We start from the raw sequence: 27,453 nt of genomic DNA, 5'->3' as shown, positions 1-27,453 counted from the left end.
GCATTTCGGGGTCATCAACATGTTGTGCCCCCCTACCCCAAAAGTCAAACTCCGCCTATGGTGCAAGAGCAGAAACTGCTTTTTCAGTCTTGTCTGTGTTTTCCGCCATATATTTTTTATCTTTGGATTCAAATTTTTTCCCCCCGTTTAATACAATCTCCTGTTTGGTTTTAAACATAAGTTTTTCGTGTACAATCCAAAATATTAGCAATATTTTAATGGGGCCGTTGCTACTTTATTTGCGAAACCTCCGCGCTGTCTGTCTCTGCAGGCAAGGACACTGGGACCGCCCACTCCCCCCCCCCCTTCAGAAGCTGCGTTGGCTTGCAGGCAAGCAGGCAGCCACGAAAACCTTCCAGCGTGACAAGTTTGCGGCACAGCGAGCGTGCGAGGCGCTCCAGAAAAACTTCTCCCGAGCGACCCTCGAGCGGATTGCCATCTCCGCAAAAACACGGTGAGTCCACGTCCATTTTCCCGTTCATGTTTTTCAGTGCCCCCAACTTCACATCTATGATTGTTTGACGCAGCTGCGACGCTTGTCTAGATCAAACTTTTTATTCTCCGTTGGGGTTCAACACTGATTTGACCGAACTTTCTAGGCTTGTTACCCCCACAGAAGACCATAAATCACAGTAGGAATGTCCAGGGCAAGGAGTCTAAAAATGACTTTTCCTCACCTCCTCCTCCTCATTGTGCACCAGAGGCCCATGTTGGCGTGTGTGTGCGTGCAGTGTTACACCACTTCTCATTCACTCGCTGACTCACTAGTTGATTTCCTCCAGATGTGCACCGCTTTACGTTTCCTGAAGGCCCCAGGATTGTGACATTTCTCTCCCCGCCAGCACCTTCTTTGCAGGGCCTGAATATTCTGCTGACGTTTGAGGGTAGTGACCCAAAGTCCTTGTTAAAGTGTGATCCTTTAACTGTAATTGGCGGTGAACAGCTGAGGCTGGTCATGTGTTTGTAATGTCAGGGAGTGACAAAAAACACATTGGAAGGTGTCCAAATGACACCATCGAGTAGTTTGCACGGACACTGAACAAGAAATAAAGCACCTTATTTAAAACCCTGTTGGAAAATTTTAACTCGAGGTGGTTTCTATTCTTCCAACATAGGTGGAGTTTGACTTTTGGGCCAGGGGAGGCACAACAAGGGCCATTTAGGGGCCCTAAGCAAAATAATGCCAAGGGGCCCATATTTTTGGCCCACCATTTCGTCACAGTGTACTGTGAAACCCATACATGCAATCCAACCTATATGTCCATATTTTGTATATTAATCAGATTTTGTTGCACTGCATTCTTCAAACTTCTCACCCCAAATGATTGTCAGTACTTACAGTAGATAACGCCAAACCTTTTTCTAAAAGTGGAAAGAATTTTTTAAGCTTATCAAGTATCAAAACTCACAAAAGTCAAATAAAGCAAACTGTAGTAAACAAAATAGAATATAAATTAAACAATTGCCAGATTGCCCCCTTACTGGGCCCCCTAGTGGTCAGGGGCCCTAAGCAGCTGCATAGTCTGTGTATAGGCTGTGCTGGCCCTGGGCACAACATGTTGATGACCCCAAAACGCAGTGTCAGCAATTAAATTAACTTACAAGAATATTTATTATAACAAGTTGAAATGCACATTTTTTTTGTTTCCCATCATTCTTGAGGGGAATTCGAAATCGGGCTGCTTAGAACACTTATACTTTTTGCCAAGATCGTCATCCATTGAATATGGTACGCCCACCGGTGTCTTGCCAATGTTGTTACCCCAGTCAAAAATTGTATCCACCGGGCGGATTCATACGGACGTAAATTTGTCTCTTCATTATTCGATCAAAAAAATGTGTTTGAATTAGGGCTGTCAAACAATTAAATTTTTTAATCGAGTTAATCACAGCTTAAAAATTGCAATTAATCGCAATTCAAACCATCTATAAAATATGCCATATTTTTCTGTAAATTATTGTTGGAATGGCAAGATAAGACACAAAATGGATATATACATTCAACATATGGTACATAAAGACTGTATTTGTTTATTATAACAATAAATCAACAAGATGACATTAACATTCTGTTAAAGCGATCCATGGATAGTAAGACTTGTAGTTCTTAAAAGAAAAATGTTAGTACAAGTTATAGAAATTTCATATTAAAACCCCTCTTAATGTTTTCGTTTTAATAACATTTGTAAAATTTTCAGTCAAAAAATAAACTATTAGCCCGCCATTGTTGATGTCAATAATTACTTGCACAATGCTCATGGGTGCTGAATCCTATAAAATCAGTCGCACCCAAGCGCCAGCAGAAGGCGGCAGAACTCCATAAAACACAACAAGTGAGCGTTTCACTGTACTGTCATTTAAATCTGTCTGAGCGGGGCATTGGCGTTAATTGCGTCAAATATTTTAATGTGATTAATTAAAAAAATTAATTAATGCCCGTTAACGCGATAATTTTGACAGCCCTAGCTTGAATGCAAAAATAAAATTGAAACTTCAATCAAAAAAATTATTTTCGGTCAAAGAAAAAAATTAAATAATAAAAATATTTTTTTCCCCAAAATTTTTTTTGGGGGAAACCCACATTTGCTTATGTTACCATGACAACTTGCGCACCATTACAACGCCACTCTAATTAAACAAATCCTCGAAGCAGCAAAACTTGGTCCCAAGCTTTTTTCTAATCGAATTACGCGAGTTAATCGATTAATTGTTGCAGCACTACTTTCAACGTGCCAATACTTTTGCCTGTTTCCCTTCTTGGTGTTCTGTGTAAAGTTGCTAATTCAAGAATTACATGACATCTGCGTGAAAGCCAGAGTGTTAAGTTTATCACCAAACTCTCACCTTGTGGTGTCAAACGCAATCGTCTGGCTACTATTTTGTCTGCCGCATGTCTGTGTGAAACTGGAGAGAGTAGCGGTGTCCAAACTATGGCCTGCTGCCTAGTTTTAATATTTCAAATTTGAATATGGCAAGCACAAGAAGCTTGAATTCAGCCTACATTGCTGCACTTGTCAGCTTTAGCACTAGGTGGAGCTAGTCTCTTTGACAGTGCCTTGCTATTAGCGCAAGGGTCAAAACCTGACTACATGTTAATCATATGGGAAACTAAAATTTCAGTATTTTGTTTTACAAAAATTGAGCTATTTTTAATGTTTATACATTGGATTATTTTGGTTTTTTTGTTCTTAAAAGTTTTTTTCAGTAGTGTAAATATATATTTTGCAATGTCCTTATACCGCTGGATTATTTTATTGCTGCCGTTGATAGACCTCGACTCAACAGAGATGACTGGCTTTTTGACTGATATTTCACTGCTATTGATGGTGATAGATAGGGTTGTTCCGATCATGTTTTTTTGCTCCCGATCCGATCGTTTTAGTTTGAGTATCTGCCGATCCCGATATTTCCCGATCCGATTGCTTTTTTTTTTTTTGCTCCCGATTCAATTCCAATCATTCCCGATAATTTTTCCTGATCGTATACATTTTGGCAATGAAAAAAAAAAGAATAAAACTCAATTCAATTGCTCCAAGTATCTTTTTTTATTGTCCAACATGACATTGTTCCACTGCTTTGGATCAAAACAAAGCTTATCAGCACTGTGCCATAAAATATGTAAACAATAAACATGTTAAATAGTTTTTTTCGGTGCCACACTTTGTGAGTGCGACAATAAATGGCAGGGGAGGATGTTTGTTGTTATTATGAACCAATCTTTAAACCAAAATTAAAGACTCTGGATGAGTGTAAGACATTTTGTCTGTAACGTTAAATACAATTAGAAAACGATTTAATTAAAAAATCTATATATATTAAAAAAGGCATGTCCGATATTTTTTTGCCGATTCCGATACTTTGAAAATGACGTGATCGGACCGGATCGATCGGGACATCTCTAGTGATAGATGTTCAATCCAATTTGACCCTGTCAAACTGGATTGGAGGTCTATCGCAGTTAATGGCAGCCAACGAGTTCATACTTGAAGATAAAAACGGAGTCATACCTTTTTTAAAGAAACCTGATTCTAATCAACTGAAATTGATGTAATCAGACCCGATAGCAAACCCTCACAGTCAAAATGGATTGGACGTCTATCATAGTCAATGGCAGTCAATGAGTTGATCCCTGAAAATAAAAATGAATCTGTACTTTTTTAAATCCTTTTTTTTTTTTTTTTTTACCTGATTCCATGAATGAATCAAGGCGTGAAGGTATCAACTGTAGTTGGTTCAACACCCATTGTATACTTTTGGACATTTTGATTAGGTCTTGTGCAGTCAGATTTTTCTAATATCTGTATATAACGTGTGTTTGCAATCACTGCAATAGGGAGTTGTAAGGTAATCATCGGGCAGCTGGTGCAAAGACTTGACCTCCACCAAGGCCGGTGTTTATCAGCACGGATGGTAGTTTGGGCTAGTAAAGTTCAACCCAGCAATCTGCTTACATCTATGAAAAGCAACCCATTTAAAAAGCCCCTGGTTTGATAAGATGAAGAGTCTTGAGTGGGATGCTTTGGCGAGGATGACAGTTTCTTTTATCTGCTCTTCCCTTCTTCGCGTTTCCGATATATTCACTCAAAGGTTGTATCAGTTGGCAACGTATTTGTTAGAAATGTTTATAATTAGTAGCGTCGTAAGGTTAGGCGGCCATTTTAGTGGACACGGAAGGAATTGTGTTTCTGAACCTGAATACATTTCAGCATTAATTGGGCCATCACAGATGTGAAGTCAACCATGCTATAGACACGACAACAATCTGGATGGTCCTTATCCTCTTTGGCCAAGGAGCCATGACATGCATGATTTTCAGAAACTGTTTTAAATGTGGATTCGTTGAAACACAGCACACCTCCGTTTTGCGTCAGTCCTTGTAAGGAGTATTGTTTGTTGGTGTTGTCTTTATGGCTTTTTTGTTCATCCATTATCTACCACCTAAATGTTCGAGATTTAATTTGTATAAATAGCTATTATCTGTGTTGACATAATTTCAGACAGCATGATTTTAACGAGATACTATCACGTACTTGGCTTGTTTTGATCCCAAAACCCTGGCCACAGTTGGACTTTTTGGGGATTTTATGGGTGAAACATGATAATATAACAAGGATCGCGACGCAGAAATCGTAGACATCACGGAGTGGTCAAAATGTTCAAATATTTACCCTTTCAAACATTTTTTTTTTCAATTTGTTTGGATCGATTATCTAAAATATGGTAGATATCCGTGACCTATTTACAGACAAAATTTTTTTCATTGTGACGTAATTTGTTTAAATCAGGGGTCCCCAAACTTTTTCCTGTGAGGGGCACATAACTTTTCCCTTCTCTGATGAGGAGCCGGGGTCAGTTTGTAACAGAAAAAGTGTGACGATTGCAGGAGTGCCTAAATGTAAAAATGTATTATTTTTCAGAAAGCCACAATCAAATAACCCTTTCTGGATTCTTCATGGAACAAAAGTTAAAAAAAAAAAATAAAAAATAATAATATAATTAGGGCTGTCAAAATTAACGCGTTAACGCGCGGTAATTAATTTTTTAAATTAATCACGTTAAAATATTTGACGCAATTAACACACATGTCCCGCTCAGACAGTATTCTGCCTTTTGATAAGTTTTACAGCAAGGCTTTTTGTGCTAACAGCGAACTCTTGTGGTCGCTTTGCGACATGGTTTATTGTTTTTCTCCTTTCGTTCAATATGGCTGCACGACGTCTCTGTTGTGCTTATATGATCCTTGGACAAGATTTGTCCGTAAGTATGGTTGTTGTAAAGAATGTACATATTATGTTAATAAGCGAAATGTTATATTTTTTGTATGAGACGCTTTTTGTTTATGTTTAGTTAACCTGTATAGCGTGCTAAGCTAACGTTGTTGCTAATGCAATGCTTGTGTACTTTTTTTTGTAGTTTTAAAGGGGACAATGGTTTGAGGCCAATTTATTAATAAATCAGATGAAAAAGGAAGAAGTCTGATTATTAAGGCGCCGTTCACTAGCTGTCTAGCGTTGGAAAAAGTAGACGCTTCGGAGTGAGGACAGCACAGACAGATTTAAATGACAGTAGAGTGAAATGCCAACTACAGTCCTTATGTATATATATATATCCATCTTGTGTCTTATCTTTCCATTCCAACAATTTATTTTACAGAATATATATATAATTCACAGAAAAATATGGCATATTTTATAGATGGTTTGAATTGCGATTAATTGCGATTAATTACGATTAATTAATTTTTGAGCCGTAATTAACTCGATTAAAATTTTTAATCGTTTGACAGCCCTAAATATAATAATAACACTATTAATGAAATAGATAATAACCCTCTATGAGTTCTTCAAAGAAAAATGCCAGGAAATAAATAACACTATTTGGGGGTCAAAATGCTCTTTGGCATTGTTCAGGGGGCCGGACCAAATGTGGAGGCAGGCCATATCCGGCCCGCGGGCCGTAGTTTGGGGACCCCTGGTTTAAATGTTTAAAATACGCGAGTGAATAAGTCTTTTTCTTTTTTTACTAAATACTAGACATCAGTCAAAGATTCTAAGCTAAAAATGATAGACATTTCACAGAATAAATGTGATTACTTCTTTTTATGGCTGGGTTGAAACAAAAGCGGTTGCACGTTGTCTGTAAGCGGGGGTCTCCGGGGTAAAACGGACAAATTAGAAATAGTTCGGGGACTTAATGCGCCATGAAACTGCTATGGCAGCATAAAGACATTTTGTTCTATCAAACACAAAGGTTCTTTTGGCTTAAAATACAGCAGTTTATTTTAAAGAGGGGTGCAAGAGCAGAAACTGATTTTTCAGCCTTGTCTGTTTTTTTCCGCCATTAAGAATTGTGTTCACGCAGTTGATTACGAAGTGGTGAACTTTTGCGCTAAATCATAAAACACACATTTTTCCAATTAACTTGTTTTTTTTTTTTTTTTTGGAACATCTTTTAATTTCCTGGTCTTGTCTTTTGCCTGTCCCAATTTTTTGGGAATGGGTTACAGGCATTACATTGAAAATGAGTGCTCAAAAGGTAGCAAATGCTAGCTTAATGCTAATATATAATATGTAATCATTTAACCTGATCGAAGCGAATTAAGTATGTTGAGGCTCTTAAAATGTCCATGAATAGTTGCCAACTTATTAAAGTTATTTGGGTCATCATCAAAAAGATCAATCATTCCATGTGCTTGCATGGCTTAAAAGAACATAAAGCTGGACACATCGTATGAACTTCTGTTCTATCGTTATCTCTCATTTGTTTTTACTATTTTGTTCGCTTGCCTGAGTTCCATCAGCAGATGCTTTGTCAGGCATCACAAGATCATATTCATTGTTCAACCTTTGCCCGTGTCCAACCTTTGTTCAGTCCTGTGCTACTTGTAGTCTCGCTGGATATTAGCATTGAGCTACGGAAAGGTTCTGAGGTATGTTGCATGTTGGGAGTGCGTGATATTGGTTTACCTTGTTCAAACGGTCCACCCATTTCATCTGGAAGATGGTGAATCTCAGGTTATATGATATTACTCCAATCTGGAATATGGGTATTGAATATTCATTCATTCATTTATTTAGGATATTTTAATACTTTAATGTTTATTTTAGTCTTCATAGCACTGCCAAACTTCATTGGTATTCCAGTAGCAAGGCGCTTTACCACAAATAATAAAATATATGGAATTTGCTGTATAGTTTTAAGAGGAAAAGTATCATAATGATGGAAAACTAAGCTAGTATGTGCTTTTGTAGTACCCTCAAACGCCACAAGATGATGTCAATGAATATGTTGAAGGTTTACATCTGGACAAGTTCGTACATACAAATTTTGTATGTTGGGAAGGAGCTAGATTACCCTATTTTAAGTTCGAAACTCTAATGGTTATTGAAAAGTTACAGCAACTCATGAGTCATGATGGCTGACCAGTTGCATCACTCGGCACTGCAAAAGCCATATTGATATTTACAATTTGTGTCTGTAGAGTTCCTGCAAAAATGCTCCTCTCAATTACATGAATACAGGATTTTATGAAAGGAAGTTTAAAAAATGGCAATAAAGTCTTATTGGCTACTGTTTAAAGCAGTCACCTGGTCTTATTCAGCATGTTTCGTCACCTTGGAGGTCTTATAAGGTAAGGATGCTTTTATGGGTCACATGCAATTGTGGTTGTAAAGGTTTACTGCAAGGTTGTCAACCAAATCTACCCGGTAGCTAAACGGCAAACAACCTTTGCATGCGTCTCTCATGGCTTCTCTTTAAAGCTAGTGCTGTCAACTGGTTTTAGGATGAATTCAATTCAATTTTATTTGTATAGCCCTATATCACAACAAGGTTGTCTCAAAGGGCTTTGCAGAGGCAATATGATACACAGTTAGAAACAGTACATGAATGAATAAAGTTCAAGTCCTGGGCAACCCCCATCCTTAGACCCTCCATGTTGGCAAGGAAAAACTCCAAAAACCATTTGGGGAAAAATGAGAAACCTTGGGGAGAACCACAGTCAGGAGAGATCCACTCCCAGGACGGACAGGCTATAGATGCACCAGGACTGATTGTGGGTATTAGCAGCAGGAGGTCCAATTTGTAGAGATGTAATTGAATGAAGAAACAAGAGGAGGCCTATCTAGCCAGATGAGACGGGGGGGCAACAAGGACGTCCATCCAGCCAGGGGTCAGAATAGTCAGGAGGCTGCGGCTGAAAAATAGCCTCTCCCCAGAGGGGAGGGGGGAAAGGGGACACCGGGTGACTAGTGATGAAGAGACTAGTCAACTAGATATTACAATTAGAAAAGAGAAATCGAGTAAGACAAGTGGTAAGTAGAGTGAGGAAAAGGGGATAGGACTCAGTGGCTGAACTTCCCCCAGCGTTATAGCTTTTAGTGCATCTTAGACTGAACTGTGGGTCTTGTCCAGTTTCAATTAGCCTGACCGTAAGCTTTGTCAAATAGGAACGTTTTTAGTCTAATCTCAAATGTACAGACTGTGTCTGCTTCTTTAATACTAGCTGGAAGCTGATTCCATAAGACCGGAGCTTGGTAGCTAAAGGCTCTAGCTCCTACTGTACTTTTAGAGACCCTGGGAACTACCAGTAGACCTGCATTCTGAGAACGGAGTGTTCTGTTGGGGCGATATGGAACTAGAGCATTGGTGAGATAAGATGGCCCCAAACCATTAATGGTCTTAAATGTCAGAAGGAGGATTTTAAATTTAATTCTAAACTCGACTGGAAGCCAGTGAAGGCCCTGGAGCACAGGGGTGATGTGCTCTGTTCTATTAGTTCCTGTTAAGTTAAATGAAATATTGTAATAAATAGCCACACTTTTTTTGTAATTGACTCATCTGATTATTCATTGCAGATAATCCCGTGAAGCATGCGTGGATGCTAAGAGCGTTCCAGCCCCTTGAACGCTGAGCTCGACCAACATTGACCGACATCCTGTTCTCTAGTGAGAATCCCACGCCCACTCCCGCGATATGTCTGCCGTGGTGGAGACCAGCATGCCTGTCGTCGTCAACGCCGACGCGAGCCCTGTATCACCGGCCCCGACCTCAAACTCCCCTCCTGCCTCACCTGCGACCGCAGTGTCTAAAGTTCCATTCAGGAAAGACAAAAAGAGAGGTGAGACAATCCACTTGTAAAGTCTAAACTCCTGTAAAGAGCTATAAAAATGAAGTTGAATTGAGTTTTATACTCTAGGTAGTATTTGTTATGTACCTTTTTCAAGGGTAGGTGTGGAGGAAATGCCCTCCCTCCCAGCTTGTTTATGAAATTCAAGCCTTTTTATAACTGTAGTTAGAAACCAACGCCAGTAGTTGGCAGTGTTTTATCGCTAAGGATGTTGTTTTGCATGTACAGTGGTACCTAAAGATACGAAATTAATTCGTTCCGGACTGGCTTTCATGTAATGAACCACGTTTTACATGTAAATCTTGACGGTTTACGTCCCAAGCTATACTAAAACACTACATTGAATTTTATTATAGAACACAATGCAGGAAAAAAAAGTGAAACCTTTTGAGTCGGGCGATGTCTGAAAGCAATAGCATTGTAGCGGACCAAAGTGACTTCTGCTTGTGACGACAACAACAACACTGTCACGCCTGTGCATGTCATCACACTGCGTCGCCCAAACTGAAACACCATCAACAATAGACCCTACCCACGTGACGTCACAACTCCTTCCTCCTGACTGGTGCCGCCCAATTGTCCGTCAACACATCATGTTTACCTGTTACGGCTACGTACATTCCTCCTATTTACGACGTGTTTTTCTGCTCGTTAACATTAATAATCAAAATGGTGAAGGCGTGTGTGGCGGTTGGTTGCAATAACAGAGAAGATAGACGGAGAAGACTGAGAGACTTGAAGTTCTACCGGATTCCGAGAGACCCGGAGAGAAGAGAGCGAGATGGGCTGCTGCAATTCGACGAGAAAACTGGGCTCCAAACGATTACCACAGATTATGTAGTAGTCATTTTATATCTGGTAAGATGCATTTAATATATATTTAGAGGGTTTTGGGCTGACAACCACAATTAAGATCAATGCTAGGCTAATCGCCGACAACATACACGTATGTATGTAGTGAGAGTGCTATCGCTAAACCATATAAACATTAAAAGCCCTAACTCCATTGACAAACGACATGAAATACATTAGACTTGACAGTGGATGTTAGCAATAACAAAAGATTTTGAATTGAAAATTTCGTAACTCACCTTTCCAAGCACAAGATATATTCCTGCCGACTTTTCGTGGACGAGGACCTGTTTCACCCAACCAGCAACGAAGTATTTATAAGCCTCCAAGCTCTTGAAGTTTTTCAAACTTTCGTGAGAATAGGCTGATTTTGTGTGGACAAGATAGTTGTACATATCAGGGTAGCTAGCAGATGTCAGGCAAAAACGGCGGAGACAGTGGGTCGAAAAACATCGATTTAGGCATCAAATATGGATCTGGCGAATGGATAAACTGAAGCTTTTCCACATAACGCCTTTTATGCAACGCGTCAAGTGAGTTTATGGCATCCGAAAGCACCGGGTCTTCCATGAAATGCATGATAAATTGCTCGATCAATTGAGACCATTGATAATACAGACACAAAATGACGGACAAGGGGGCGGAACCATACAGCGAGCACGTGATTTTGTGACGTCGGTGGGTAGGGTCTATAGGCCAATAGGGGAGAAGAATCATGTTACTTTGCATCATGGCCAGTGGTGGATGAAGGTCTCACTTTTTCTACTTAAGTAAAAGTACAGAAACAGGGGCAAAAAATACTTAAGTAATAGAAGTATCTAAAAAATTTACTCAAAGTACTTGCTTTATAATCTATTTTACAGGTAAAAAATATAAGTATTTTCTCCCGATGCAAAAATGAGATCTGTTCCAATATTCAAAGAAAGAACCAGAAAATTCATTGACTGATCAATTTTATGTGAAACAAGCAATAATATTGACTGCACTGTAAACAGAAGCTTAACAAGCTTTTTTTTAAAAAAAAAAAAAATTTTATTTTATTTTATTTTTTTTTAAAAGTCCAAAACCTAGCTTAATAGCGGATTGCATGCAACTATCAGGTACACACCCTCATCTACTGGACTGGAAAGTGTGCAGTACCCATCTGAAGGCACGCTGCTCTCACTGTTGCTTTTTATTGGTCAATATCTTGTTCATTTGCCTAATCTTGCTTGTACTGCTTTTTGTGCCTGTAGTGCTCAGTTACGATATAGGTGCATGGGGCATATCGATTGCCCCGTAGGCATGAAAACAAAACTATGAATTCAAACTGAGGAAAATACAAACAAAAGTAATGTGTAACGCAGGTGACAATTTGGCAGGTAGTGGAGTAAAAAGTACAGATTTTTGCTGTAAAACATAGTGAAGTAAAAGTAAAAAGTACCACTTCATATTTGTACTCAAAGTACAGGTATAGTACATAATAGTGTACTTAAGTACAATAACGAAGTACCTTTACTTCGTTGCTTTCCTTCACTGATCATGGGAAAGATTGACTAATGTGGCAGAAAGATCTTATGGTGTGACTTTTGAAAGTTTCTACTTGCAGGAATCTTTTACAGTATGTATCATTTTTCATCATATGAAGCGAGTTTTCCTAAAATCGTGTACTGAAGCTTTAGCATCTCAAGGTACCATTGTAATTTGTGTAGAAGACTATCAGCTTGTCACGTTGTTAATACTTAAAATTTAAAATAAGTACTATAATATAATGAGTATTTTAAAAACCCGATTCTGATACTCTGAAAATGATCATGCAGGATTTCTGATCACATGATTGAATTGTGGACAAAAAAAAAATTCTAGAAACTTATTTTTTGACAAAACAAACCAATGTTCTTAATATATAGAAATGGAAAAAGCTACAAATACGATTTTTCTGACATGGTGTGTAATTTAGGAATGTCGGCGAACGCATCATTTGAACGCCAAAATGTCAAATATGATTGGAATTTTCTCCTGCAGTGGCGGATAAAACGGACGAGTACCTGCTGGCCAGGTTTCAAGGTGACGGCGTGAGGTACAAAGCCAAACTGATCGGCATTGACGACGTCCCCGAAGCCCGAGGAGACAAAATGTGCCAGGACTCCATGATGAAACTGAAGGTGACCACCATGGCAGTTTCCAACTGCTGCATACTTCAGTTTTTTTCCCCCCGCTTTGCTACATATGAATTTATTCCCATCCAGGGAATGGCGGTAGCTGCGCGCTCACAAGGAAAACACAAACAGCGGATCTGGGTTAACATTTCCATGTCCGGCATCAAAATCATTGACGAAAAATCGGGAGTAAGTTTTGTCCCTCTTCCTATACCTCCAGCAGGTATTGTGAGAAATAAAGTAGGAAGGCTACAATTGATAGCGATTGACGTCACCCAAACAAAACAATGATAACCCAACTGAACATAAAATGCAATTTTTTTCAAGTCTTTCAAGGCTATCGAATGAATATATGCCGTCAATGGCAGCCAATGAGTTTAGCGCTTCAAAAATTAAGAATAACTGAACAATTCTAATTCCGACAATGTCTTTAAAAGACTAAACAACTATCAAAATAGTCCTTGGTTAATTTGATATTCCATTGGTTGTCGATTAATTGTGGCAGCTTTCCTGGTTCAGGTGATCGAGCACGAGCACGTGGTGAACAAGATCTCCTTCATCGCCAGAGACGTGACGGACAACCGAGCTTTCGGCTACGTGTGCGGCGCAGAGGGCCAGCATCAGTTTTTCGCAATCAAGACGGCCCAGCAGGTTACCGATCGTCGGGTAAATTTTGCGTTTACGTTTCTTGACGGGTCGGTGGTTCGTGTTGTCTGGCAGGCGGAACCGCTGGTCATAGACCTGAAGGACCTCTTTCAAGTCATCTTCAACATGAGGAAGAAGGAGGCGGAGGCCTCACAGAAGGTAAGGAGGATTACATTGCCATCTTGTGGCCATTCAATGCATCAAGGGGAAAGAAGTGTGACCTGACTGACGCCTATTTGAACTCTGTGAGACCATCACAAGGGCGTAGGTTTGGTCTCAATATTGGTAGGGACGATATAACAGCATAACCTGCATGTACACTTTTTGCTAGGGACGGGACATTAATAAGACCAAATATATTTGGTGAACGGGGGTCAGGGCTACACTTCTCACCAATATGAACAGAATTATTTGATAGGCTAAATGATTAATGCAAAATAAATCTGCATTGACCTATACTAACTGTCACACTGCAAATTTATAACGTCTTAATCTGATATTTTTTTGTTAAATCTGGTCAAATCATTTTCTTCCATCTTGTTTTGAGTCAAAGGCTAGTTAACAGATTAATGCGTCAGATTCTTCCACTTTAAGTAAATATTACAATTTATTCGTATTGAGCCCATACATCTAAAAGTTGATAATTTGTCACCTAAATCAAGAAAAAAATTGCTTTCAAATAGTGTTTTGAACAATATTCTTGCATTAACAACAATGTTTGACGAACAAGTTTTTCTTTTAAGATTAAATATACAAACTTTTTGCTTAAAATAATGTCTGTTATTCTTATTTTCAGCTAGCTGTTTTATGTCAAGAAATCTGAGTAAAACTGACTTGAAGCACTGTAGCAGATGCAAAATTAGTGGTGTGTTCCCCACCTCCACAACATTGACGTCTTTTACATTACTTACAGTGGCTCACACAAAAATACACACAGTCCCAGTTTGCTTTGGTCAGATGAGACCAAGATTGAGATTTTTGGCAACAAACACTCTAAGTGGGTCTGGCGTGCCACGAAAGATGCGCATGCTGAAAAGCACCTCATACCCACTGTGGGGTGGGGGTGGGTCAGTGATGCTGTGGGGCTGTTTCGCTTCCAAAGGCCCTGGGAACCTTGTTAGGGTGCATGGCATCATGAATGATTTGAAATACCAGGACATTTTAAATCAAAATCTGTTGCCCTCTGCCCAAAAGCTGAAGATGGGTCGTCACTGGGTCCTTCAGCAAGACAATGACCCTAAACATATGGCCAAATCTACACAGAAATGGTTCACCAGACCAAAAATCAAGCTCCTTCCATGGCCATCTCAGTCCCACACCTTGTTTTGTTGGCAAAAGGGGATTGTACAAAGTATTAACACCAGGGGTGCTAATCATTGTGACACACATTATTTGATGTCAAATAATTTTTTCTTTATGTGGGATTTTTTCCCCACTGAATGAATGCACTTGTATTGAAGGTTGGATTTTTCTCTTTTTTCCATTAAGGTCCCATATTATTTGAATAAAAAGAAAAATTATTAGAAGCTAAAAAACACATCTTTTTCAGGGGTGCCAATAATTATGGAGGGAACCGTAAATGCCCCAAAAACAACAAGAAGTCTCCCTTATAAATAATTATTATTAATAATTATTGAAAAATAATTTCTGGCCCGTGCATCGATATCCATATCGTGAGATCGTTATCGTGAGCCTTGTATCACCAATCGTATCATATCTTGAGTTACCCAGAGGTTTCCACCATTAACTTGCACCTTTACAGGACCAGTGGTCACTTTAGTAGACATCTCTTCAAAAGTTATCACGAGTTTAACTCATTTACTGCCAGCCCAGTTCAAAGTTTGTGTTGTGGTAGTCAGTAAAGAAAATTGACATTGAAAAGACCTATTGACGGCAATAGATGTCCAATCCATTTCAAGTGGAAAGGGCTAGAAGCGATCATTTGACTAATTTCTAATACACAATACTAAGTTTTGTGAATTTGTTAGTTTGTTGCATTTCAATTAACTAAAATGCTAATTTCTAGTTTTCATCATTTATTTAGTTTAACCTTGGTGCTGACTCATTTGTGTTTACTTGCAGGGAGAAAATGGCAGTGCAGTTGTCGAGGTGAGCATGTGGAAACTGAAAAACCAAAACAGACCTGTTTATTAACCTGTATTGATCTTTTCGTTTTTAGAATGGAAGTAATGCTGCTCCAGTAAAAAGCGCCCAAGTAAGTCAACTATACTCTGATTTGTGGTTATCACTCATTCTGCAATTAACTTGATGGAATAATTTATTCACCTTTTACAGAGGTGGGTAGAGTAGCCAAAAATTTTACTCAAAAATAGTGCGACTTTAAAATATTGAGTAAATTCTTTGAATGACTACTTTTACTTAAGTACAAGTGAAGAGAATACTCAAGTAATGAGTGACATTGTGAGTAACTGTTTGTTAGTTTTTTTTCCATAGCATAATGTCATCTACAGTATATAAACTGTTATTAGAATACTGTACTATAACCTAATGCATGACCACATTAGGCCAAAAAATACACACAAGTTATTGAATTATGACTAGCGAAATCCGCAGAAATGAAACATCAGCCGTCCAAGGAGCATGAATGCCCTCTAGTGGAGAAAACGTATTTCCAAGTGTGTAATTATATAATAATCATATCTTTGGATTTCAATGGTCTATCGGCGCCAAATAAAACTTGGGAAGAGGCTGAAATCCACGCTTTCGAGTAATATTAATTTTATATCGAATAGTTGAATTTTATGGTGCTTTAAACTCACCACGCAATTGAACGTGACATCGTGATCATAGGACTTCCGACTACAAGCTTTTGTGTAATAAAGAGTAAAAATGTAACTACTACTGTAGCGTTTCCTCTTCACACATCTACTCAAGTAAAAAGTATTGCATGGTAAAACTACTCGAAGAATTAATTTTTTTCCCCTCAAAATGTAACTTACTACCCACCTCTGGACACTACACATGTAATAAATGAAGCTGTAGTGATATATTTTTGTATGCTTGCAACCAACAGCCAGTGGAGCAGCTGGACCTGTTCGGAGACATGTCGACACCTCCAGACATCCGGTCTCCGGACGTAAGTGTACAATGTTTCCCTTCACCTCGGTCACCGTCACGCTGTCTTCGGACACTAAATGCCACAATAACGTTCATGTTAATGATCAGTTTGCTACAAATAATCTACGTGTAAACTCAATTCTGAAAAGAATATTTTGTGGTCATTTGTCATGGAAAAAAAAGAATCTCTTTCAGAATTGAGTTGAATTTCATGTCAAATCATCTGACATTTAAAGCTGCTACATGCTGCTTAATAGAAGAATATTAAAAAAAAAAAAAAAAAAAGCAAAGGCATTGTTTTGAATTACGAGCATGGTTGCGAAAGGAAATGAACTCTGGTGTTAAACCCGAGGCCCAGGGGCCAGATTTGGCTCGCTACGTCTTTTTGTGTGGCCGGTAAAAGAGCAAAAAAAAGGTCATGCGTCACTAATATGCTAAAGTTTAAATAAATCAGAATAGTTAATTTTTTCCCCCTTTCAAAATAAATAATTGTTTTTAACCCCCTGTTAAAATATAAAAATTATGTCAATAATTTCTGCTGCGTTTGTGCGTCTATCATTATTGAGATATTTACAGTCCTTTTTCTTTTTTGTCAATCTGAGGTCTACCAGCCCTCTGTTTTAGAAATGGCAAAAAAAAAATTGTGCCTAGGGTTTATGCTTGGTTTGCTGTAAAAAAAAAAAAAATCATTTGTGCTGCCAGTGTTTTTTTGATACAGGTAGTCCACAGGTCATGAACGAGTTCCGTTCCTACGCTGGCGATGGAACCTGAATTTCCGCGTAAATTTGTATTAATCCCTTAAGTACCCCTAAATTCTCCCTAAATCTTAAAATGACTATCCAAAAACATGTCTTACACGTCACTGCACTGTCCTCGCCAAGATGTTGGAGCTAAGTCCTAGCTAGATGGCAAGCTTGAGCTCCTAAAACACATTGTCAGACGTCCGTCCGTGTGGTTTGCTGAATTTATTCAGCTGCTCACGACATCAACACTTGCAGAATGTAACTAAAATAAATATGAAATTAAATCAAATACTTGTTCAATAACAGCAATTCAAATTTGCGTTTATAACTCTCTGCTGATACAGCAATAACAATCCACATAACCCATTAGCACTTATCAGTTAGCCTCCGCACATCTTCAAAAACAATCACACAAATGCCCCAAGTATTGGACCACAATTGAAAACTAACAATAAACAGTACAAAAGGTGTTAAATACAGGTGTTGCCTCAATGAATGCTTCACAAGCAACAAATGTGCGTGCAGGCTTGCAAACTTTCTCCTCTCTCTCGGCTTCGCGACTTTTTCATTGGAATAAATGTGCTCTTTCTTTTGTGTGTGCAAATACATTCTTCTTCGTGTGTATATGCGCTCTTACTTGCGTGCCATTAGAATTACCTGCTCTACGCTTCCTGCGGCAAGTTAAAAGCATGCATCCCAAAAAACAGACTCCGGCGTCGTAAAGTTGAAATCACGTAAGTCAGGTACGTGGTAACCCAGGGACTACCTGTATTGTGTTCTAAATTATCCCTAGATAAGAATGTGTGCAAATGGTTGTTTGTCTCTTGTGCCCTGCAATTGCCTGCCAAGCAATTCCGGGTGTACCCCCCCTACTGCCCATAGTTAGGTGGGATTAGCTCCGACATCCTTTTGACCCTCGTGAGGATAAACAACTCGGAAAATTAATGAAAACTAACAGTGCGGTGCCCTGAAGCGCAAACGTAGCACATACGAATGGCACCCCTTCGGGTCCATTTTACAGTAAATTTTGGGTTTGAGATCCTAATTTTGGGTGATGACGTGACTCTCAGCCCCCCAGGGTTGCCATTCGTTTGCGCTACGTTTGTGCTAGTTGTTGGGACAACCCCTCTGTTACTTACTGAGAGTTTGTACTCTCCATCAGCCACGACGGAAGGGCTGCAATTGACGTCATCACTCAAAATTATCTCCATTTACAGTATATTAAACGATAGCAGCACAAAGTTTTTTTGCAGCACAAACGAAGCATGATGATAATGATGCTTTTTTATTTTGAGCATGCACACACAAAAAAATACAAAACAAATACAATATAATTCAACAAAAATAATTGCACTCGAAAGGGAGTGGGAAGAGGAAAACTTATTTTATCCCACCCCGATCTCAATGTTCAGCATTCTTACTTCGTGGGATACTCCTTTTCACATAATGAAAGTGAAGGAAGAAAAAAACAAATACAACTAAACAAACAGACAACCAACTAAAGTTGGCTCATTAACAATAATTTCAATATTTACACCAATTGACAAAAACAGCAACACACACTAGCCACGTTTACATGCTGACTTTTATTCATACCGATTCAAATCATTCCGAATGGAAATTTCACATCAGCTGTTTACATGTCACTTCATCTATTCCGATCCAGCGTTTACATGTGACTGCCTTTATTCCGAGAGGACGTTTGACAACTGCCGTCTGACATGCGCAGATTAATCAAAACAAAGCGTCACGTTGCAAAACATGGAGATCGATCGTCTGATCAGCTGCTGTTTTAACTTGTCGAGTGGAAACAAAACTTCAGAATGATACGCCGTTCATTTAAAAAGTTGTGTGGGTGCGCTGTGCGTGTGCTTGGAAGCCATGTTGCTAGTGACGTTACTTACGTCACCAAGTGACGTCACCACGTCAGTACGGCGCATGTGCAGAAAGAACGCAACCAGACACCATTCCGCTTCCCTGTTTACATGATATAATTTTACTTCTAATCGGTTTGGGAAAAGGAATATTCCACCCCTGTGAATCGGAATGAAATTCCATTCGTTTTGGGCCTGTTCATTCCGAATGAGGTGTTTATATGGAACACATTTATTCGGTTTGAACAAATATTCCGATTGTAATTGGAATATTTGGCTCCATGTAAACGTGGCAATTGTCAGCAAATGTCATTATACTCAGCAAATGTCATTATACTGTGACTGTGATGAAGCATAAATGATTGACACAATTTTAAGCCATTTTTAAATAAAATGGGGGTGCTAGTTGACCTCAGATTGACCTATAAAAGAATTGTAAATGTCTAAAAAACAATAGCGGCACAAACAAAACTTTTTACTGCTCAAACGTAGCCCAAATGATTTTTTATATAAATTTGCATCTGATGTGAGGCCAACTTCACTGAGGTAATATTTAAAAATTTAATGGAAGAATATTTATTTTCACTTTAAAAAAAAAAAAAAAAAAAAAAAACACAAAAGAATATTTACCATTTTTCCTTAAAAATTGACTTCCAAATTTAAATGAAATTTAATGATAAATTGAGAATTTGTTTTCATTCAAAACATTTTATATTTTTTAGATGTTTTCATTACTGATTTTTACCCCCCCCCCCCCCCCCGTGTTAAAAGAATACACACTCATACAAATTATAAATGCATACAAGAATTGTTGAACTCTTCAGTGCCATTGACAAGTATAAACGTCCAATCATGTGGCTCTTTTCATCCTTCTACTGTGAATTTAATTCATTTTGTCACAACTAGAAGTCCAATCCATTTTTAATGGGAGAACTGGCAGCAACTGAAATGTTCATTCACTGCCAGCGCTCCCAGTTCAGATGGAGTGGACGCCAATCGCCATTAATGGCAGCAATGAGTTAAGAGGCTCAAAAAGAGAATTGTCGTTTGAAACCCTTATTTTAAGGTATTAATTGAAATTATATTAAAACGAAAGGGAAACGTTCATTTTCTTCGCATGTAGCAGCTTGAAATGTTTCTCTTTTGTGATTGTTATTGACTCACCCCTTTGTTGATCTGATCTCTGCATCTCCCTTTCATGTGAACCAGGACTCTAATGATATTCTCTTGCTGGACTTTTCCGCTGAAGTCGACAGCAATCAGAATTGCATAAAGGAAAAGCTTTTAACTTCCTGTGCCGCCGACCACAGGGCGCAGACAGAGAATCCCTTCTGCTCAACGTTGTGCTACTTTCCAACCCCGGACAGCGACCCTTTCAGAGACGATCCGCTGTCCGTCGGCGACGGCGGCCAGATCGTCTCTGCTAGGACGGCCGTTAGCGACCCTTTGAACGGAGTTGCCGCCGCGCAGGCCTTAACCAGTAAGAGCGTGATCCTTGCCCTTCGCAACGGCCAGTGGCCGCTCGGAGGCAAAATAACGCACGGCGGTATGATGGACGGCAGCGAGTCGGGATCGTCTCTGTCTGCGCAAAACCCCTTTTTTGACTCGAACGGTGCGAGCCACCAATCTGCGGAGAATGCGAGCAAGGACTCGGTGGTTCTAAACCCGCCTCCGCAGAACTCCAAGGCCGGACGAGGTCGAAGGAGTCAGAAGGTGACCTTGTTGTGGAAAGCATTCGCTGCATGTGTAATGCCTGAAGGTGGAGCATCTTGGGGACTGCATGCACATCTCCATTGGTTGCACTGGGTCTCCCTTGTAAACATCAAAGAAAACCATTTGAGCATTTATTCCATATCTTTGATATTCTTTCCCCTTAGCCATTCAACACTACTAGAATGACTGCCTTTGTAGTAAGGGTGTGTATTGCCTCATACCTGGCGCTACGATTCCTATCAGGATTCACAGATCACTATTCGATTTGATCCTGATTAATCCTGATACTACATTTTAAGACTATTAATGTGATATTTGTATATCACTTTAGAAAAAATAAAGCAAAATTGACATAAAAGTGCATTTATGTCAATTTATTCCTGAAAACTTAACGAGCACTCAAGTAAAAATATTTTTGTTTTATGTTTGAACAACATATGCCTTTCATTATAACATTTTCTCTTTTTATAGTGCAAACCTGCTTTAGTCCAAACCTGCTAAAATGCACGATTCTAAATACTCCACGCCTCCGTTTTTGCAGTCAAAGCCAAAATGAGCCCAAGTTTCAGACTCATAAAGGCGCTTCGGGGCATCACGTATCTCCATTTCTGCCATGTTGAAACTTTTGCTCCGTGGCGCCAAACCCCGCGAGGCTTTAGTGTAAAGAAGCTACACGCTTTCAACTATCGACTCCGACCCAACTTTAACATATTCCAAATATTTATGCCACGCGAGCTTCTATTCAGATTTTGACAAAAAAAACACGCTTCTTCCAAAATTTTACTTATAACTAAAAAATTCCATTGATTTCCTATGGGGCATTCAATATTTTAGCATAGAAAGCTTTCCATTCCTTTTTCATCACATTCACAAATCCAAATAAAATGTACCGTATTTTCCGCACTATAAGTCACTCTTAAAAGCCTTCAATTTTCTCAAAAGTCGCAAGTGCGCCCTACTGTATAAGCTGAAGCGCCTTATATACGGATCAATATTAATCATGGCATGACATTCTTTTTAACACAGCTTCATTTAGTGGATGCATAGTGCAACCACAACAGTACAACAGCAGTGCGCCCTATTTGTGAAAATGGCTTTAAAATGGGCCAATAATTGAAGTTGCACTTTATATTCCTATGTGCCTTATAGTGCGAAAAAATAACTAGTCAACAAACAAAATATTTTTCACCAAAAACCCGATATCAACAGGAAGTGACCCCAAGGTTTACCTGCCAAAGCAAAGCAACCATTGCAATTTCTCCAGAAATTGCATTTACTAGTACTGTAATTTTCACACTATAAGGCGCACCTGACTATAAGCCGCCACCCACCATATTTGAGACGAAAACAGCATTTGTTCATAGATAAGCCACACTGGACTATAAGCCGCAGCTGTCGTCACTGTATTATGAGATATTTACACCAAAGTATATCATCCGGTAACACTTCATTTGACAGCGACAGCATATGACCAAATGAACCACCATGAAGCTTTGAAGCATCATTGCTTCAAGAAGCTTCATGTCGCAATCACTGCTCCCTTGGGAGAGACAATCAACCTCTGCTGCCACCTGCTGTCAACACTGTTGTTGTCCATCATGCCTCCTAGCATGCATTGCAGCACTACAGATGTAAATAACAATCAAAATTCATGTTCTGTGCTAATTATTTCTTCAGTTACTGTTCCAGGTGATTCATTAATTACTAGTTATGGTATTTGGTAACACTTTATTTGACAGTGGTGCCATAAGAATGTCATTAGACAATTATAAGTATGACATAACACTGTCATAAGCAATAGTGAATGCCTATAATGGATGGAATTTAGTGTTATCTGGCAAATTAGCTCACTTTTGAATGGATGTAAAAGATCCGAACTGGACATAAACGGAGTTAGTGATATAATTTGCCACATGGCACCTAATGACATCCGTCATAAGCATTCAGTAATGCCCATGATAGTGTCATGTCACAATTATGACAGTCTTATGATACCGCTGTCATATAAAGTGTTACCTATTAACCCAAAAAAAATCAACAAATAAGCCGCATTGGACTATAAACCGCAGGATTCAAAGTGAAGGAAAAAAGCGGCTAATAATCCGAAATTTACGGTATTCCTTTTTTCTCAATGGTGTTTCTTCAGCGCGCCGCCCAGCCAAAACTGTTTGACCAAACACCATTCTTAAACTAAAACGACTGGAATTCTCATGCGACGCGAGCTCTCATATGGTAGGCCAAAAATGACCGTTTGCCCCAAAACATGTTTTTTTGACAAAAAAAAAAAAAAATTGAAATTTCAAAACACTACTTCTCCTACAATTTTTATCCAAATCACATCATTTATACATAAAAAAATTCAGTTTTTGTTAAAAACATACCCATTAATTTCTAATGGGCAAAATATCCAATGGCCCTATTTTCCATTCATTTCAATAGCACAAAAACCATCCAGTCCTATTGATTTATTATATTCAAATAATTTCTTAGTACTCGTTGGTACCATCAGTATCAGTTTTGACGTTAATTTTTGTCCAAATCAATTTGTCTGTCGCCATTAATGTTAGTGAAACAAATAAGAAAGCTATCACGGATCATGAATAAATGCTGAAACGGTCTTAGGTACTTAAAATAGAAAGGATGGATGGGGCTCTGTCTGAACGCATGCATCTGTGGTCACGAGCTTCAGTTCTAATTATCCCTTGTCTCTTAATGCTGTCACTTCCTTTCTTTGTTTTGACACGCTCCCGCCGATAAAACAACCACCGGTAAGTGGTAATGCATGCTAGTCAAATAGTATCACTATGTGTTAATTTTGTTGCAAAAAGTTGATTTTGTGGACAAAAAAAAAAAACCATGTTAGTCCTGGGCAGTATTTTATCAATTGTTTTGAATATTCACTCACTGCATGGATGGGGAGTGGGGCTGGCCAAGATTCAAATGACACTGGTATTCCCAGCATGCCCTGCATTTACAAGCTTATTGTCGTTGTTAGTTGCTAATTCCTTCCCAATGTAAGTATTGGCTAGGTTTGTTCACCACCTTTAAGTTTGTTAATTATGCACTGTTTTTGTTGTGTGGGGACACATTACACCCCTCTAGTGGACGTTCTACATCATTGATTTTAGAAGTATAGTAACAGTATCAGAACTTCAGAGTTGAGGCCAGTTTTTAACTCATTCACTCCCAGCCATTTTCACTGGAGCAACCACCTTCGATCCCGGCCGTTTTATTGGATTTTGACTGATTTTGCAAGGCCAACAGAAAATTCTGTTCTATTGCTATATAAACATGTAACACACCGAAAGAAAGATTACTCTTCTTTCAGCAGGAAAAAAAAGTTCATATCTTTTTCCATTCTTTAGAAGTCAGAATTAGAAAATAGTTTAGTTTGAGCAATTTTCCAATTTGATGAAAAACCAGAAATTGAGCTTTTTGTAAAAGCATACATTTCAAACATAACTTTGACTTTAACACAGCTATTTTTTTGCTTTTGTGTCATCCCAAACATCTGATGTTTTCCTTCTACAAAATAACATAAACAACAAGACAAATAGAGCTTTTGATAGCAAAGTAACAATGTATTTACACATAACTAAACTACTGAACTGAGAGATGACGCTGTTGTGGCCGCGGCTGTCTCGGCAGACGGGGTAAACTTTTCCTTCATCACCGTCTGTCTCATCAAGATATTTTTTAAAAATCTTTCTTTGACTATTGTCGTTTTCGTTCCAAAACACTCCTCCAGTGTCATTTGCCTTTTGTTCTCCATCATTCTCCACATTTTTCCTCACGCTTCTTCACAAGCCACGAGGTCCCTCCAACTTCCGTTTCCTGACTATTCACTTCATTTCACTTCCTTTGTTGGTCCTGGATGAGTTCTTACCAAATGCGCTACTGCCCTCAGTGGCCAGTTTTTTTGCTTTAAAATGGGTTTTGAGCATTGTGCATTGTAGTGAAGTTGCATCAGAACCTAGGGATGCCTTTTGTAAAACAAAACAAAAACGTAAAGGATGTAAAAATACGTTTTTGGGAAACAAACAATTAAAAATCGATTGTATTCATACGTTTTTGGGAGCAAATGAGTTAATATACAAGTGAAAATTGGTGATGGAAATTTTTTGGAACAATACATAATTTACTATGTTTTCTATATATATCGCCCACCACTAGCGGGAATTCTTTATTTCGGTTTCGGTAAGTTTTTTTCAAAGAGTTGGTGCTGGTCTGGCAGCAGTTTTGCCATCTCCTATTAGTTGTGCTTCCTACACTATTGGACATTGTCTGCACTATGCAGATGGACGTCATATTAACAAAAATTTAAGTCATTCGGGATATTTAAAAAAATTTTTTTTTGTTTTTGGTTGAAGCTCATCGTGTTTTCTCAATAGGCCTCAGCAAGTGAATCGTTCGGAGCGGATTTGTTTGCTTCTGATGGCTCGTCGGCTGCCGGCAACCTGTTCAACAATACGCCGACCAACGCTACGCAGTCCTCTATCGCGGCTTTGGGTAGGAGCTTGTTGCCTGCCTAATGGTTTTAAGGTTCCCAGTTTCAGTGATTTATGACAATTTTCATGTTTAGGAGATCTTCAGTTAGGACCGACAGCGAGCACCAGCATTCCTACTGCGGGCATGTGGGCAACCTCCAGCGTTGGCCCATCCATGTACGGAGCCCCTGCCTACCCACAGCCGTCCGCCTTTGGCGGTATTCCCATACCACCCAACGCCTGGGGTCAGCAGATGCCTCCTCAGTTCGGCGCCCCGCAACTCGCCTGGGGCCAGCCCACCTCGCCGCCCGCAGTTTGGGGCCACCCGGCTTCCACCAACCCTTTCCAGCCCGGCCCCTTCCCCGGCCTGGGTGAGCAGCAAGGTCCGTCCCGCCCGCCCCCACGGCCGCCTGTGAAAGAGGCCCCAAAAGTGGAGAGAAATGCCTTCACTGCTTTGGACCCTCTTGGCGACAAAGAGAAGAAATCTGGGAAAGACATGTTCAAGAATTTCCAGCTGGCCAAACCGCCCGCCATTCCTGCGAGGAAAGGCGAACAAGCGGCCGCCCCGGCGACAGAATCAGGGGCTTTCGACGAGTACTTCTCCAATAAAGTGGGCGTGGCTCAAGACGCTGCAGATCATGACGACTTTGACATTAATCAGTTGTCACCGGCAGTCAATGGTAAGGGGGTGTGGAAACCCTTTCCAAGTTTTCAACACTAACAAAGCCTGCCTTCTCATAGACAAACCTCCAAACCTGAATGCTCCTGGCCTCCTGGATGCCGCCTTCATCTCAAACAGCTCAGCTCTGGGACCAGGCCCGAATGTAGACATGTTCGATGAGGCGTTTGGAGCCCCCAACGCCACTCCGTTTGGGGTGCCGGCTGCCCCAATGGTACAGAATGTCATTGTCTGATTACTCTAAAATATTTAGGCACTAGGGTTGTCAAAAGTATTGATATTGAAATATTGTATCCCTTGAGACGATATTTGATCGCCAAAGAATCGATACTCATTTGTTTTTGCCATTTTTGTACTTTTGTTAGTCATGAAGTATCATTTTGCATTTTCCTTAACACACTGGCTACCACTGACGGCACTTGACGTCCAATCCGTCTGAAGTGGGAGGGATGGCAAAGAATAAACGTTCATTCCACTTCAAATGGATTTGGACGTCTACTAGTGATACTTATTTAAAGTTGCTTTAAGTTTTAATTTAGTTTTTAAAAGCCACATGATTGGACGTCTATCGCTGTCAATGGTAATGTCAGAGTTCATAAAATAATTGTGGCTTTTTATTTATGTAGTACTAAAAACGGTATCGAGTACTTTTTTTTTTTTTTTTACAAATTTCAAATAAAAATACTTAAATTAATACATAAGACAACATTAAGTGGCTCAAAATATTTTTGGGGTCAATGTCTCTAAATATATGCTTATCACTATAAATGAAGATGAAATTGGTAATTGATTAGGCTACCACGATTTATCAACAACTAATCTCAGATGGGATAAGTATAACAAACATGAATCCTATATTTTTCTTCCTTAACGGCAGACCGCCCCTGTTGCTCAGAACTCCACGAACACCTTTGGAGATCCTTTTGGAAATCCCTTCGCTTGACCGTACAATTATTGTAAGTCACCAATTCATTCTATTTAATACTTAATTCCTACTTTTTCTTAAATCATTTTGTTTCCCCAGCTGTAATTGAGATTCCATGAAGTAACATCGTGAGGACGAACCGCTCCGAGACGATCGAAAATGGTCTCCGTCCAGCCTTCTTCCACGTTGCCGTCTCTATTATGTATGATTCGTAGTTCCCTATTTTTTCCTTAGAGCAATGATCCAACACATTGTCATGTTCTGCTGAAGAATGATGGAAAAGAAAAAATTTTGTATGAAAGAAGGGTCCCAGGAGGTCCACTGCTGATGTTGCCTGTATAAAAAAATAAAATAAAATAATGTTGAAGCTGCACCTTGTGGATGTGTTGGGGTGTCATTATTATTATTTTTAACTTGACAATTGGCTACATTACTAAAATGGTACCTCTGCTTACTAACGCCCCTACAAGCGAAATTTTCAGGTTATGAGATGGCTCTTCGGGAAAATATTACCTCATGTTACGAAACCAATTTTAGGATACGAAAGGCAAAAATACGGTATAGGCTGCTACTCGCAGCTCCTGGAGTTTACTGAACGTAACACACTTAAATCTGCTCTGCTGTTGGCTATTGCTCAGCATCTTTCTGGCATTCAATTGGCTAAGATGTACTACTGTATGTGTATGTATCC

The 27,453-nt window shown here is 39.3% G+C and overlaps 1 protein-coding gene across 4 annotated transcripts; it reads left to right on the top strand.

Annotated features, from left to right (window-relative positions):
• The first annotated feature begins 305 nt into the window (after positions 1-305).
• Positions 306-27,140, top strand: dab2 (DAB adaptor protein 2). Of its 4 annotated transcripts, none has more exons than XM_057819298.1 (15): positions 306-454; positions 9,357-9,619; positions 12,485-12,624; positions 12,709-12,807; positions 13,138-13,269; positions 13,339-13,422; positions 15,346-15,372; positions 15,443-15,478; positions 16,298-16,360; positions 20,168-20,671; positions 25,063-25,180; positions 25,254-25,838; positions 25,900-26,051; positions 26,715-26,793; positions 26,862-27,140. In XM_057819298.1, exons 2-14 carry the CDS (start codon positions 9,475-9,477, stop codon positions 26,778-26,780), a joined length of 2,151 nt encoding a protein of 716 aa, XP_057675281.1. In that variant the 5' UTR covers positions 306-454; positions 9,357-9,474; the 3' UTR covers positions 26,781-26,793; positions 26,862-27,140. The 4 variants fall into 4 exon arrangements, with proteins under 4 accessions (XP_057675281.1, XP_057675285.1, XP_057675284.1 ...); XM_057819300.1 differs by lacking the exon at positions 306-454 and adding an exon at positions 5,674-5,757; XM_057819302.1 differs by lacking the exon at positions 20,168-20,671.
• The last annotated feature ends 313 nt before the right edge of the window (positions 27,141-27,453 follow it).

Source organism: Corythoichthys intestinalis, chromosome 17, assembly GCF_030265065.1.
Source record: "Corythoichthys intestinalis isolate RoL2023-P3 chromosome 17, ASM3026506v1, whole genome shotgun sequence".
Taxonomy (NCBI): Eukaryota; Metazoa; Chordata; class Actinopteri; order Syngnathiformes; family Syngnathidae; genus Corythoichthys; species Corythoichthys intestinalis.
The sequence above is the reverse complement of the archived record's forward strand: the minus strand, read 5'-3'. Positions and strand labels throughout refer to the sequence as shown.